Consider the following 12,555-nt stretch of genomic DNA (forward strand, 5'->3'; position numbering starts at 1 on the left):
TAGTAAAACACTTATCAAAACCAAAATATACAGGGTGTTTCAAAAATGACTGGTATATTTGAAACGGCAATAAAAACTAAACGAGCAGTGATAGAAATACACCGTTTTTTGCAATATGCTTGGGACAACAGTACATTTTCAGGCAGACAAACTTTCGAAATTACAGTGGTTACAATTTTCAACAACAGATGGCGCTGCGGTCTGGGAAACTCTATAGTACGATATTTTCCACATATCCACCATGCGTAGCAATAATATGGCGTAATCTCTGAATGAAATTACCCGAAACCTTTGACAACGTGTCTGGCGGAATGGCTTCACATGCAGATGAGATGTACTGCTTCAGCTGTTCAATTGTTTCTGGATTCTGGCGGTACACCTGGTCTTTCAAGTGTCCCCACAGAAAGAAGTCACAGGGGTTCATGTCTGGCAAATAGGGAGGCCAATCCACGCCGCCTCCTGTATGTTTCGGATAGCCCAAAGCAATCACACGATCATCGAAATATTCATTCAGGAAATTAAAGACGTTGGCCGTGCGATGTGGCCGGGCACCATCTTGCATAAACCACGAGGTGTTCGCAGTGTCGTCTAAGTCAGTTTGTACTGCCACAAATTCATGAAGAATGTCCAGATAGCATGATGCAGTAATCGTTTCGGATCTGAAAAATGGGCCAATGATTCCTTTGGAAGAAATGGCGGCCCAGACCAGTACTTTTTGAGGATGCAGGGACGATGGGACTGCAACATGGGGCTTTTCGGTTCCCCATATGCGCCAGTTCTGTTTATTGACGAAGCCGTCCAGGTAAAAATAAGCTTCGTCAGTAAACCAAATGCTGCCCACATGCATATCGCCGTCATCAATCCTGTGCACTATATCGTTAGCGAATGTCTCTCGTGCAGCAATGGTAGCGGCGCTGAGGGGTTGCCGCGTTTGAATTTTGTATGGATAGAGGTGTAAACTCTGGCGCATGAGACGATACGTGGACGTTGGCATCATTTGGACCGCAGCTGCAACACGGCGAACGGAAACCCGAGGCCGCTGTTGGATCACCTGCTGCACTAGCTGCGCATTGCCCTCTGTGGTTGCCGTACGCGGTCGCCCTACCTTTCCAGCACGTTCATCCGTCACGTTCCCAGTCCGTTGAAATTTTTCAAACAGATCCTTTATTGTATCGCTTTTTGGTCCTTTGGTTACATTAAACCTCCGTTGAAAACTTCGTCTTGTTGCAACACCACTGTGTTCTAGGCGGTGGAATTCCAACACCAGAAAAATCCTCTGTTCTAAGGAATAAACTATGTTGTCTACAGCACACTTGCACGTTGTGAACAGCACACGCTTACAGCAGAAAGACGACGTACAGAATGGCGCACCCACAGACTGCGTTGTCTTCTATATCTTTCACATCACTTGCAGCACCATCTGTTCTTGGAAATTGTAACTACTGTAATTTCGAAAGTTTGTCCGCCTGAAAATGTACTGTTGTCCCAAGCATACTGCAACAAACGGTGTATTTCTATCGCTGCTCGTTTAGTTTTTATTGCCGTTTCAAATATATCGGTCATTTTTGAAATACCCTGTATTAATATAGGGGTTCCGCAAGGTAGCATATTAGGACCAATACCATTCCTGATATACATCAATGACTTTCGCAGGTGTTACTCATGGTGAAAAAATTCTCTTTACTGATGACAGCAATCTTATAGTCACTGACAAAACAAGACAACTCCTTGTAGAGCAAGCAAACGAAACTCTCAAGGAAGTTTATGATTGGTTAATAAGCAACAGTGTGACATTGAACATAAAGAAAAATAATGCCATGAATTTCAGTTTGAAGTGGGAAATTTTTTTTTTTTTTTGTGGTTTTAGGGCGCACAACTTCAATGGTCATTAGCGCCCAGACTACGTTAGGAATGCACCGCGAGGCAAAAGTTTAAAACAGCAACGAAAAGGGAAAACATGATAAGACAGATTGACAGGCATAGGATTAAAAAAAAAAAAAAAAAGCATAATCAAATGTCCTTAGAGAGGTTTGTCAAGTTGATAAAACGAAGAACGCGAGCAGCTGCTCCTGGGTCATCCGCTAAAATGGCATCTAGAGTACATGGCAGACCAAGATCAAGACGCAGTGTATTAAAATCCGGACAGGACGTTAAAATGTGGCGGACCGCCAGCAATTGCCCACATGGGCAGAACGGCGCCGGCGCCGGCGCAGCCGTCAGCAGATGGCGATGGCTGAACCGGCAGAGTCCAATTCGTAACTGGGCCATAATGACCTCCTCCTGCCGAGAAGGGCGTGAGGAGGACGTCCAAGCCGCGGGAAGAGGTTTCAAGGCCCGAAGCTTGTTGTCCGTAAGTGCAGCCCAATTGGCATGCCACAGCGATAAAATGCGCCGACAAATGACCCTGCTACAATCTGATGAAGGGACACAACAAGAAGCTGTCCGAGGCTGGAGGACCGCAGCCTCGGCTGCGGCATCTGCAGCTTCGTTCCCAGGGATACCGACATGGCCAGGAACCCACATAAAGCTAACCGGAGAACCGTCGTCCACCAGCTGCTGAAGAGAGCGTTGGATCCGGTGCACGAAAGGGTGAACCGGATACGGATCACTGAGGCTCTGGATGGCGCTCAGGGAATCAGAGCAGATGACATAAGCAGAATGTCGGTGGCGGCAGACATAAAGAACAGCCTGGTAGAGGGCACGACATACCACTGAGAACACGGAGGACATTTAGAAAACGGGTACAACGGGCAGCCAAATATGACACATGTGGAGACCAGCTAAGTTTCCTGTCAAATGTAAGACCTAAAAATTTTGTTGTCTCCACGAATGGGAGAGCAACGGGACCGAGTTGTAAGGACGGTGGGAGAAACTCTTTGTAGCGCCAGAAGTTAATACAGACCGTCTTCTCGGCAGAAAACCAGAAGCCATTGGCGACACTCCAGGAGTAAAGAAAGTCAAGAGAACGCTGAAGACAGCGCTCCAGCAAACATGTACGCTGCATGCTGCAATATATGGTAAAATCGTCCACGAAAAGGGAGCCTGATACATCAGCTGGGAGGCAATCCATTATTGGATTGATCGCTATGGCAAAGAGAGCGACGCTCAAAACTGAGCCCTGTGGCACCCCATTCTCCTGGCGAAAGGTGTCTGACAGGACAGAACCCACACATACCCTGAACTGTCGATCCATTAAAAAGGAACGAATAAAAAGTGGGAGGCGACCGCGAAGGCCCCATGTATGCATGGTGCGGAGAATGCCCGCCCTCCAACAGGTGTCGTAAGCCTTCTCCAAATCAAAGAACACAGCCGCGGTCAGGTGCTTCCGCAAGAAGTTATTCATAATGAAGGTCGACAAGGTAACCAGATGGTCAACAGCAGAGCGGCGCCTACGAAATCCACATTGTACATTGGTAAGTAGGCGTCGAGATTCGACCAGCCAAACCAAACGAGAGTTAACCATTCGCTCGATCACCTTACAGACACAGCTGGTAAGCGAGATGGGTCGATAACTGGAAGGCAAGTGCTTGTCCTTCCCCGGCTTAGGAATCGGTACAACAATAGACTCGCGCCAGCATGCGGGAACATGTCCCTCAATCCAGATGCGATTATAAGTACGAAGAAGGAAACCTTTACCCGCAGGAGAAAGGTTCGTCAGCATCTGAATATAAATAGAATCAGGCCCTGGAGCGGAGGACCGTGACCGGGCAAGTGCGTTTTCGAGTTCCCGCATGGTGAATGGGGCATTATAACTTACACGATTCGAGGAGCAGAAGTTAGGTGGCCTAGCCTCCTCTGCCTGTTTTCGGGGGAGGAAGGCAGGGTGGTAATGAGCGGAGCTCGAAACCTCTGCGAAAAAGCGGCCGAAGGCACTGGAGACATCCTCAGGGGCCACAAGGACGTCATTCGTGACCGTCAAGCCAGAAACTGGTGAGTGGACCTTAGTGCCAGATAGCCGGCGCAGGCTACCCCAGACAACAGAAGGAGTAAAATTGTTGAAGGTGCTTGTGAAAGCAGCCCAGCTGGCTTTCTTGCTTTCTTTAATAATACGACGACACTGCGCACGTAATCATTTATAATTGATACAATTCGCCACCGTAGGGTGGCGTTTAAAGGTGCGTAAAGCACGTCGACGAACACGTAAAGCATCTCTACATGCTGCGGTCCACCAGGGGACCGGTACGTGACGTGGAGAAGAAGTAGTGTGAGGGATGGAATATTCAGCAGCAGTGAGAATGACTTCCGTGAGGTGTGCGACTTGGCTATCGCAACTTGTGAAGGTTTGATCCTGAAAGGTCGCCCTGGAAGAGAAGAGCCGCCAGTCTGCTTTGGAGATGTTCCAACTAGTTGAGCACGGAGAGGGGGTATGATGCAGGAGATGGATAACACACGGGAAGTGGTCGCTCGAATATTTATCAGAAAGTGCATACCACTCAAACCGGCGTGCAAGTTGGGTAGTACATATAGAGAGGTCTAAATGGGAATAGGTGTGAATGTGTCTGAAAGAAAAGTAGGGGCGCCAGTATTGAGGCAGACAAGATTGAGCTGGTTGAAAAGGTCTGCTAGCAGGGAGCCCCTCGGGCAGGATGCTGGAGAGCCCCAAAGGGGATGGTGGGCATTGAAGTCTCCAGTTAACAAAAATGGTGCAGGTATCTGAGCAATAATTTGCATCATGTCTGCCCTGGTAACGGCAGACGACGATGTAGTGTAAACAGTACAAATGGAAAATGTAAAAGTGGGGAGAGTAATTCGGATGGAAACTGCCTGCAGGCCGGTGTGCAATGTGATGGGATCGTAGTAAATATCATCCCGGACCAGCAACATAACCCCTCCATGAGCCGGAATACCTGCCACAGGGGGTAGGTCAAAACGCACAGAGGTGTAGTGTGCCAAGGCAATTTGATCACATGGGTGTAGCTTCGTTTCCTGGAGGGCTACGACCAGCAGACAGTGCAAGCGGAGCAGCAACTTTAAGTCCTCTCAGTTGGAGTGAATGCTGCGAATATTCCAGTGAATAAGTGCCATTGTGAGAAGAAAAGGAAGATGAAAGAAGGGGTCACCTCAAAGGCCGCTGAGGGCCTGGCTTCGAGTGAGCACTGCCGCCGCTATCAGTAGGCGGACAGTCATCGTCCATTGGTTCTATAGGTTCATCGGCCATCTTGTTGAGATGGCCGGGAGGGGAAGCTTCCTCTGCAGGTGAACGGCCAGATGTTCGGCTACCAGTGGTGCGACCAGGCGAAACGGATAACGGCTGGGGCGGCAACCGCTGGGTGGCGCAGGAGAAGAAATGCGCCATGGCGGAGAAGGAGAACTGTGCTTCCTATGAGCCTTCTTGGAAGGTTGTTTTGTGGAAGTACTGGTTGATGGCTGGGAGTTTGAGGTACGTAGGAAGTCTGCACGGGACGGTTCCTTCTTGAAGGCCCGTGCATCTGACTTCTGGGTCTTCGTCTTGGCAGAAGCTGATGGGAGTGCTTGTGTCTGAGGGGTGACGGGAGGAAGAGGAGACGTCGACCGCGCGATCTTAGCACTGGTCGAACAGACGACCGTGGTGCTGAAGGTCAGATCGCATGTCTGTGTCACCACCTCCCTGGTAGTCCGAGGAGAGGCGAGGACTGTACTGTATTTCCCTGCTGGGAGCAGCGTGGGCTTCCTACTAGGAAATAGCTTGCGAGCAGCTGAGGTGGACACTTTCTCTTTGACCCGAATTTCTTGGATACAGCGTTCTTCCTTGTAGATGGGACAGTCATGGGAGGACGCTGCATGGTCACCCTGACAGTTCACACAACGAGGAGACGGAGGTGGACAGTCACCCTCATGGGCATCCCTGCCACAAGTGACACATTTAGCCGCATTGGAACAAGACTGGCGAGTGTGATTAAAACGCTGACACTGGTAGCAGCACATAGGTGTCGGGACATAGGGGCGAACAGAAATAACCTCGTAGCCCGCTTTGATGCGCGACGGCAGCTGAACACTATCAAAGGTCAAGAAAAGTGTCCGGGTCGGTACAAGGTCATTGTTGACCTTTTTCATGACCCTATGGACAGCCGTCACGCCCTGCTCAGCGAGGAAAGACTGAATCTCCTCGTCAGTCAATCCATCGAGTGATCTAGTATATACCACACCACGAGACAAATTCAAAGTGCGGTGAGCCTCCACCCGGACAGGGAACGTGTACAGGAGTGTGGCCCGAAGCAGTTTTTGTGCCTGAAAGGCGCTCTCAGTTTCTATTAACAAGGTACCATTACGCAACCTGGTACAAGACTTAACAGTTCCGGCTATGGCATCTACGCCCTTCTGGATAACGAAAGGGTTGACAGAGGAAAAATCCTTTCCGTCCTCAGATAGAGAAACGATGAGGAACTGTGGGGCAGGCGGTAGTACTTTTGTCACTGCTGGCTGGTCAAGTTTCCGTTTGTGGGCAGAAGTCGAGAGAGAAGAAGAAGAAGAGAAATCCATTGCGGAGGAATCCCCCATGATTGCCAGCGTCTCCGATGGCACGCTCCTTCCTTGTGGGGACCCTCTCAGAGGGCACTCCCACCTTAGGTGAATATTTACACCTCAGGTCACACCTCCCGAGAAACAGACGGAGGGACCAATCGGCATGGTCAGAAGGTATCAGCTCAGGCAATCACCCCTCCCTGGGCCTGGCCTTTACCAGGGGGTACGTGCGTGCCTTACTTGTCTACCAGGTCGGGGAATTACGCGTTATCCTGTCACCGGCTACGCGTGGGTCGGCCCTCAGGCGCGCACAGGGAGGAAGGAAGAAGAGGAAAAAGAAGAGAGAGAGGACAGACTGTCTCAAACGCCGAGGCAGAGACCAGAGAAGGCAAGGAGAAGAAGGCAAGGAGAAGAAGGCAAGGAGAAGAAGGCAAGGAGAAGAAGGCAAGGAGAAGAAGGCAAGGAGAAGAGTAAGGAAGACAGTGAGATGGAGAAGAACAAAGAAAGGAACCAACCAAAGGAAGGAAGAAACAAGAAGAAGTGAAAAACCAAAAAGACCGCAAATATAGGTCGTGGAACCGTCCGTCTCCGGACGCAGGCGCTAACTACCCCCTTGAGGGGGAGGGACTCCTTTTAGTCACCTCTTACTACAGGCAGGAATACCTCGGGCCTATTCTAACCCCCGGAGCCGCAGGGGGAGAAGTGGGAATATGACGATGTTAAATTAAATGTAGATGGCACCTCTATAGACTGTGTAACAAATGCAAAATTTCTAGGAGTGAATATTGAGTCTCAGTTGAAGTGGTGTGATCACACAAAGATACTTGCCAACAGAATGTCATCAGCATGCTATGCCCTTACAATCCTATCGTAAGTGTGTAACATGCAGTGTCTTTTAGTTACACACTATTCATACGTACACTCAATTCTTAGCTATGGCATTCTTTTTTGGGGAACAAATGCACAAAATATGAACACATTTTTCAAACTCCAGAAAAGAGCCATAAGAATAATAACCAAACACAGTAGTCGAGCTCATTGTAAAGATTTGTTCAAGAAACTGGGGACTTTAACTGCTCTGTGTGAATACATTTACCAGTCAGTTGTACACATCAAAAATAACAGAAACAAGAGCTAGACTCAGCTTACATTTACCAAGGAAAAATAAATATAAAACTCAAAACAGCATTTTCTACCAAGGAATAAAACTGTACAATAAATCAGCAAAAGAGAGTAAGGAAATTGCAAAAATACACTTATTTAAAAAGGCAGCTAAAAAGTACCTGTTATGCAATACATTTTGTACATTGAAGGATTACTCCGATAAAGCAGAGTAGGGATTTCGTAAAAAATATAATATACAAATAAATGATGATAATAATTATAAAACATCCTACATTCCACATAACACCTTTGCACTGTTTTTTTCCTTCTTTTTTCCTTTTCTACAAAAACATACCCCTAAGCTATGCATAGCACAATACTAACACCTCTTCCTCTTTCTGAGCTCAACAAGGTTACAGTACGCTTGTTCGCCCACTGCTTGAATACTGCTCAGCAGTGTGGGATAGGGTTGATAGAAGATATAGAGAAGATCCAACGGAGAGCAGCGCGCTTCGTTACAGGATCATTTAGTAATCGCGAAAGCGTTACGGAGATGATAGATAAACTCCAGTGGAAGACTCTGCAGGAGAGACGCTCAGTAGCTCGGTACGGGCTTTTGTCAAAGTTTCGAGAACATACCTTCACCGAAGAGTCAAGTAGTATATTGCTCCCTCCTACGTATATCTCGCGAAGAGACCATGAGGATAAAATCAGAGAGATTAGAGCCCACACAGAGGCATACCGACAATCCTTCTTTCCACGAACAATACGAGACTGGAATAGAAGGGAGAACCGATAGAGGTACTCAAGGTACCCTCCGCCACACACCGTCAGGTGGCTTGCGGAGTATGGATGTAGATGTAGATGTAGATGTAGAAATGGGAAGCTGCAGTACAGAAAATTGCCCAGAGATCACCAGTGTGTGTGTGTGTGTGTGTGTGTGTGTGTGTGTGTGTGTGTGTGTGTGTGGTGAGTGAAGTGTTATGAAACAATGTGTGTAAAAACTGATAGTGAGATATGAGTGAACAGTGTGGAATTACATTATTTGATAAGTTATTAGTAAAAAACGTATTGTATACCAGGAGTAAATCTAATGATCGTCTCTCACTAGAAGTCATAAATGTATGTGTACACGAATTAGCTTACATTTCAATTGGCCTAAACTTGTAAATACTTTGACATGTCTTATATCCTAATAAAAAGAGATCTACGGATGAATAAAGCTGCTGCTGCTACTACTACTAGTTTCAACTGAGGAATAGTTTTCTCCTTGGTAAAAAGATTGGCACATAAAACACAGTCAATTTACATGAACTGTAGTTATGATTGAAAAGATGCTTTTGAACAGAGAGAGACATGTAATAAACAACGACAGTGCGCTGTGGTTGCAAGTTTTTATACTTTTCCCCTATGGTGTCCATTTTATTTTCATTAAAAAGAAAAACAAGACATTGGGTTGGTTAAGGAAAAAAACAGGATAGAGGTTGTGTTACCAAAATGTTGTGAACATAGAAGACTACTTTTGTATCACACAGTCTGATGATCCCAAATAACTTTTTACAATTATTCTGCTGTCACCGTATATTTCACTTTTGGGTATTTTATCAAGAACACCATTTTTGTTTGACATTTCATGATAAAAGTGAGGACACGATACCTCATTAAAGAGTATTTTGACAATGAGAAAGGCTTTCACTTTTTCGAACTTTCTTTTTGCCTGAGCACCAGCAATACTACAGCAAGACTTTCATACTCCACTTAGCAAACAAAAATGAACACTGTGTGGCAAGTAGTTTTACCTATAACCTGTCAAGACAGATGGTGGTGGTGGTGGTGGTTGTTGTTGTTTTAGGGCTTTCAACAGCATGGTTATCAGCACCCTTCCTGAATATACATAGTTTGTTAAGCAGCAGAGAGCAATATTTGCACAAGAAAAGTCTTAAATTTACAAGGATTACATGGCAGAAGCTACACGAGAACTGGTGTGAACTGGTTTGGATAACAAACAGTGAAAAGATGAAAGAATACTGCAATAGAAGGAAAGAGCAAATGTGAAAGAACTGAAATTGTCACGGTGTGCCTAGCTGGTTAAAACAGATTGTGGTGGGGATTGTGGCACTTGCAAAGTAAATACTGCTTTGTTAAATGAAAATTTGCTGGATGAAAGACACAAATTTTTCTCCAGATACATATGGCTGGCTGACAATTAACATAAAAAAAAAGAAGAGAGGGATGAGAGGGAATCAGCCACTCAGATACTGAAGTCACAATGAGAGTTAGAGAGCTATGGAACTAAGTCAGATTTTGGTTATTTCTAAAACAATGCAGTGATCAGATAAATAAGTTTTCTTTCTATAACTCAGCTTTTTTAAAAAAAATCAATTTTACACTAAGATTTAGTAGGTTTAGGAGCACAGAAATATCATGTACACAAAGAAGTATCCATGAAATATTACTAAAATATAAATTTTCAGTTTTTTATGTTATGTTAGTGATTACTTGTATTGGGAAACACAATTACTGAAATACATCTAACAATACTCCTCCATCATTACATCTAATGGGTTATATTCGCTCATGTAAATTAAGGTTTTACTCACACTGTACAGGCAACTGTAAATTGTCATCACGAGCAACACCAGTGACAACTCTAGCCTCAGTGGCCGAGGTACTCTGCACTGAAGTGTCTGGGCTACTGCACTCCCCCGGCACCATGCGGCGGAGACCGGGAGGTGGAGCACCACCCTCTCCTGGGATCATTCTGTGTAGACCAGGTGGAGGTGTAGGAGTTTCTTCCGATAACTGTCCAGTTTCCAAGTACTGATCACGATCTGGCCCAGGTGCTCTCGATCCAGAGACTGGAGCCACCTCTTGATTCTCAGGACTGTAGTAAGTCCCGTGCGGTTGTTGTCCGTGACCCCAAGTCGAGGGGGCGCGTGCTGCAGCATCCTGTCAGAAATATTTATCTTAGCATTGCTAATAACAAATGTTCAGACATGAAATTGCAGAAAAGGGACTGGTGATACTTTTAAGTATAACTAACACTCAAGTGAGAGATAAGTGTGTATTTTATCTAAAAACAGAACAGCTACTACATTAAACACTTCTGAACATCATTATGTATTGCACCTAAAGAAGTTTGTCGTTACTCAGACTGAAATATCCTTTTTTACATTCTTCACTGTCGTACAGTTTAGGCTGTGTAGCCATTTTCAAGTGTGTGCTAACAACCTGTCAAATGAGCATATTTGGGTTATAGTCAAAACTTACACTAGTCAACATTACCAAAATCCAGTGGTATGGCCAGAGTTTAAAATAATCAGACCAAGTCTCTCTTGAACAGCTGTGGTGTAATGTACCATCTGCACATACGAGAGCCTTAAGAGAGATACTAAACAATTACCTGAAAAGGTATCGGAAGGTGAAATTGAATCTTATTTGGCAAAACAAGATCCAGCCACAGGAAGATACCATGCATCACAGCCAGCAGAAGTGAGGTGGCATCAAGACACACTTAGGATAGGGAGATCATCTATGGTACTTTGGAATGACTAGCTCCTGTCTGAAAGGAGCAGCAAGAAGAAATATCTAAAATTGCAGATGTTACTTGAAACACTTTACAAGAATGAGTTAAACATGCTATGTTACATAAAGTGTAGACAAGAAACAATGCATTGCTTGCAGAAAGATCACTTACCAAAAATTCAAAGCAGCATGTAAGTTTTAAGGGGAAACAAAGAGTCCCGTGATAGTGCAACAAGCAAGCCGATACCAAGACAAAGACAACCATCACAATATATTTCATATCACAGTAACTAAACACAAGGAAGTGATTACTATAGAACAAGAACATATGTGGTATGTAACGACAGGTGGTGCATCGGAGAACAGACAGCATGTGACATGGAGAACAAGAGCATGAGACTATGTTTTGGTAAAATGAACATACTGTGGGCTGATACCTAGATTCCAATAATAGTTTCCTTTCAGAATTAGATTTAATTTGAAACTTTTGTAACATAATAAGTTGTTGTTGCCAGAATGTCTCCGAACAGTACTGTCACAGTGGCTTTCTTTAGATCAGTGTACAATAAGAATTACTATCTACCCAGCCTTCATCAACCAAAGGCATTGGTATGAAGGTGTAGTTATGCTTTTATAGCATGACATCTCTCTTAGGACCTGGAGTTCATATCCTCTAATGTGGGACAATGACGACATTTATACAAATAAAATCATGGTTCACTATGTCACAATTCACGCAAGGATGCAAAACAAATTATCCTCCAACACAATTATGTCCTGCCATGGCGAGCATGTCAAAGAGGTCAATATGCTGAGGAAAGCATCAGAATAACTGAATGATCAGTGAGGTTATCAGCATTAAATCAACTGAACACATATGGAATTCTTTAGGCCAATGCCTACTTGGCTTGTCAATCTACACGAACCTTACAGAAACAACTCTTGAACAGCAATGAATATAGGTGTCAACTGGAATAGTTTCTTCAACTACCAGGAATGTGTTGCAGCTAACAATGATCACATTTCTTATTAGAATGTGATTAAAATATTTTCTTACATTTATACTGTTATCTCTTTGCTATCAGGTTCAATTTGACCCCAGTATCTTCATCAATACAATGTATATCTAAAATGATAACTTAGTTGTAAGATAATTATGTCCACCAAAATGGATAATTTCTCTATGTATACCTTGATTCCAACCAGTTAATTTAAGGCATGTATTACGTTACTGGACAGTTAAGAGCTCTAATGATTAAAATTCATTTGGATAATTTGTGTACAACTAAACATGGTTAGTCTGAAATTTTCAAATAATTCAGTAAATCTCTCAGGGGAAAAAAGGGGGGTGTGCTTATTTCACAAGTAATGTCACATGACAGACGCTGCCACTACCTACAGGATCTTTCCTTGTGCAGTTACAAGAACAGAGCTGTTCAGTACAGCATCTTTGCACACGGGTCCCCCGTTTCCTCAAGTTCCTCC

General features: G+C 44.7%; 1 protein-coding gene across 4 annotated transcripts in view; it reads right to left on the bottom strand.

Moving 5' to 3' along the window:
• Window positions 1-12,555, bottom strand: part of LOC126471409 (protein transport protein Sec16A) — a 241,503-nt gene that overhangs the window by 179,368 nt on the left and 49,580 nt on the right. For all 4 annotated transcript variants that reach the window (XM_050099541.1, XM_050099542.1, XM_050099540.1 and 1 more), the window contains exon 5: window positions 10,146-10,494. In XM_050099541.1, the coding sequence (XP_049955498.1) occupies window positions 10,146-10,494 (349 nt within the window). The remainder of the gene's footprint in view (window positions 1-10,145; window positions 10,495-12,555) is intronic.

The sequence above is a fragment of the Schistocerca serialis genome, chromosome 3, assembly GCF_023864345.2.
Source record: "Schistocerca serialis cubense isolate TAMUIC-IGC-003099 chromosome 3, iqSchSeri2.2, whole genome shotgun sequence".
Taxonomy (NCBI): domain Eukaryota; kingdom Metazoa; phylum Arthropoda; class Insecta; order Orthoptera; family Acrididae; genus Schistocerca; species Schistocerca serialis.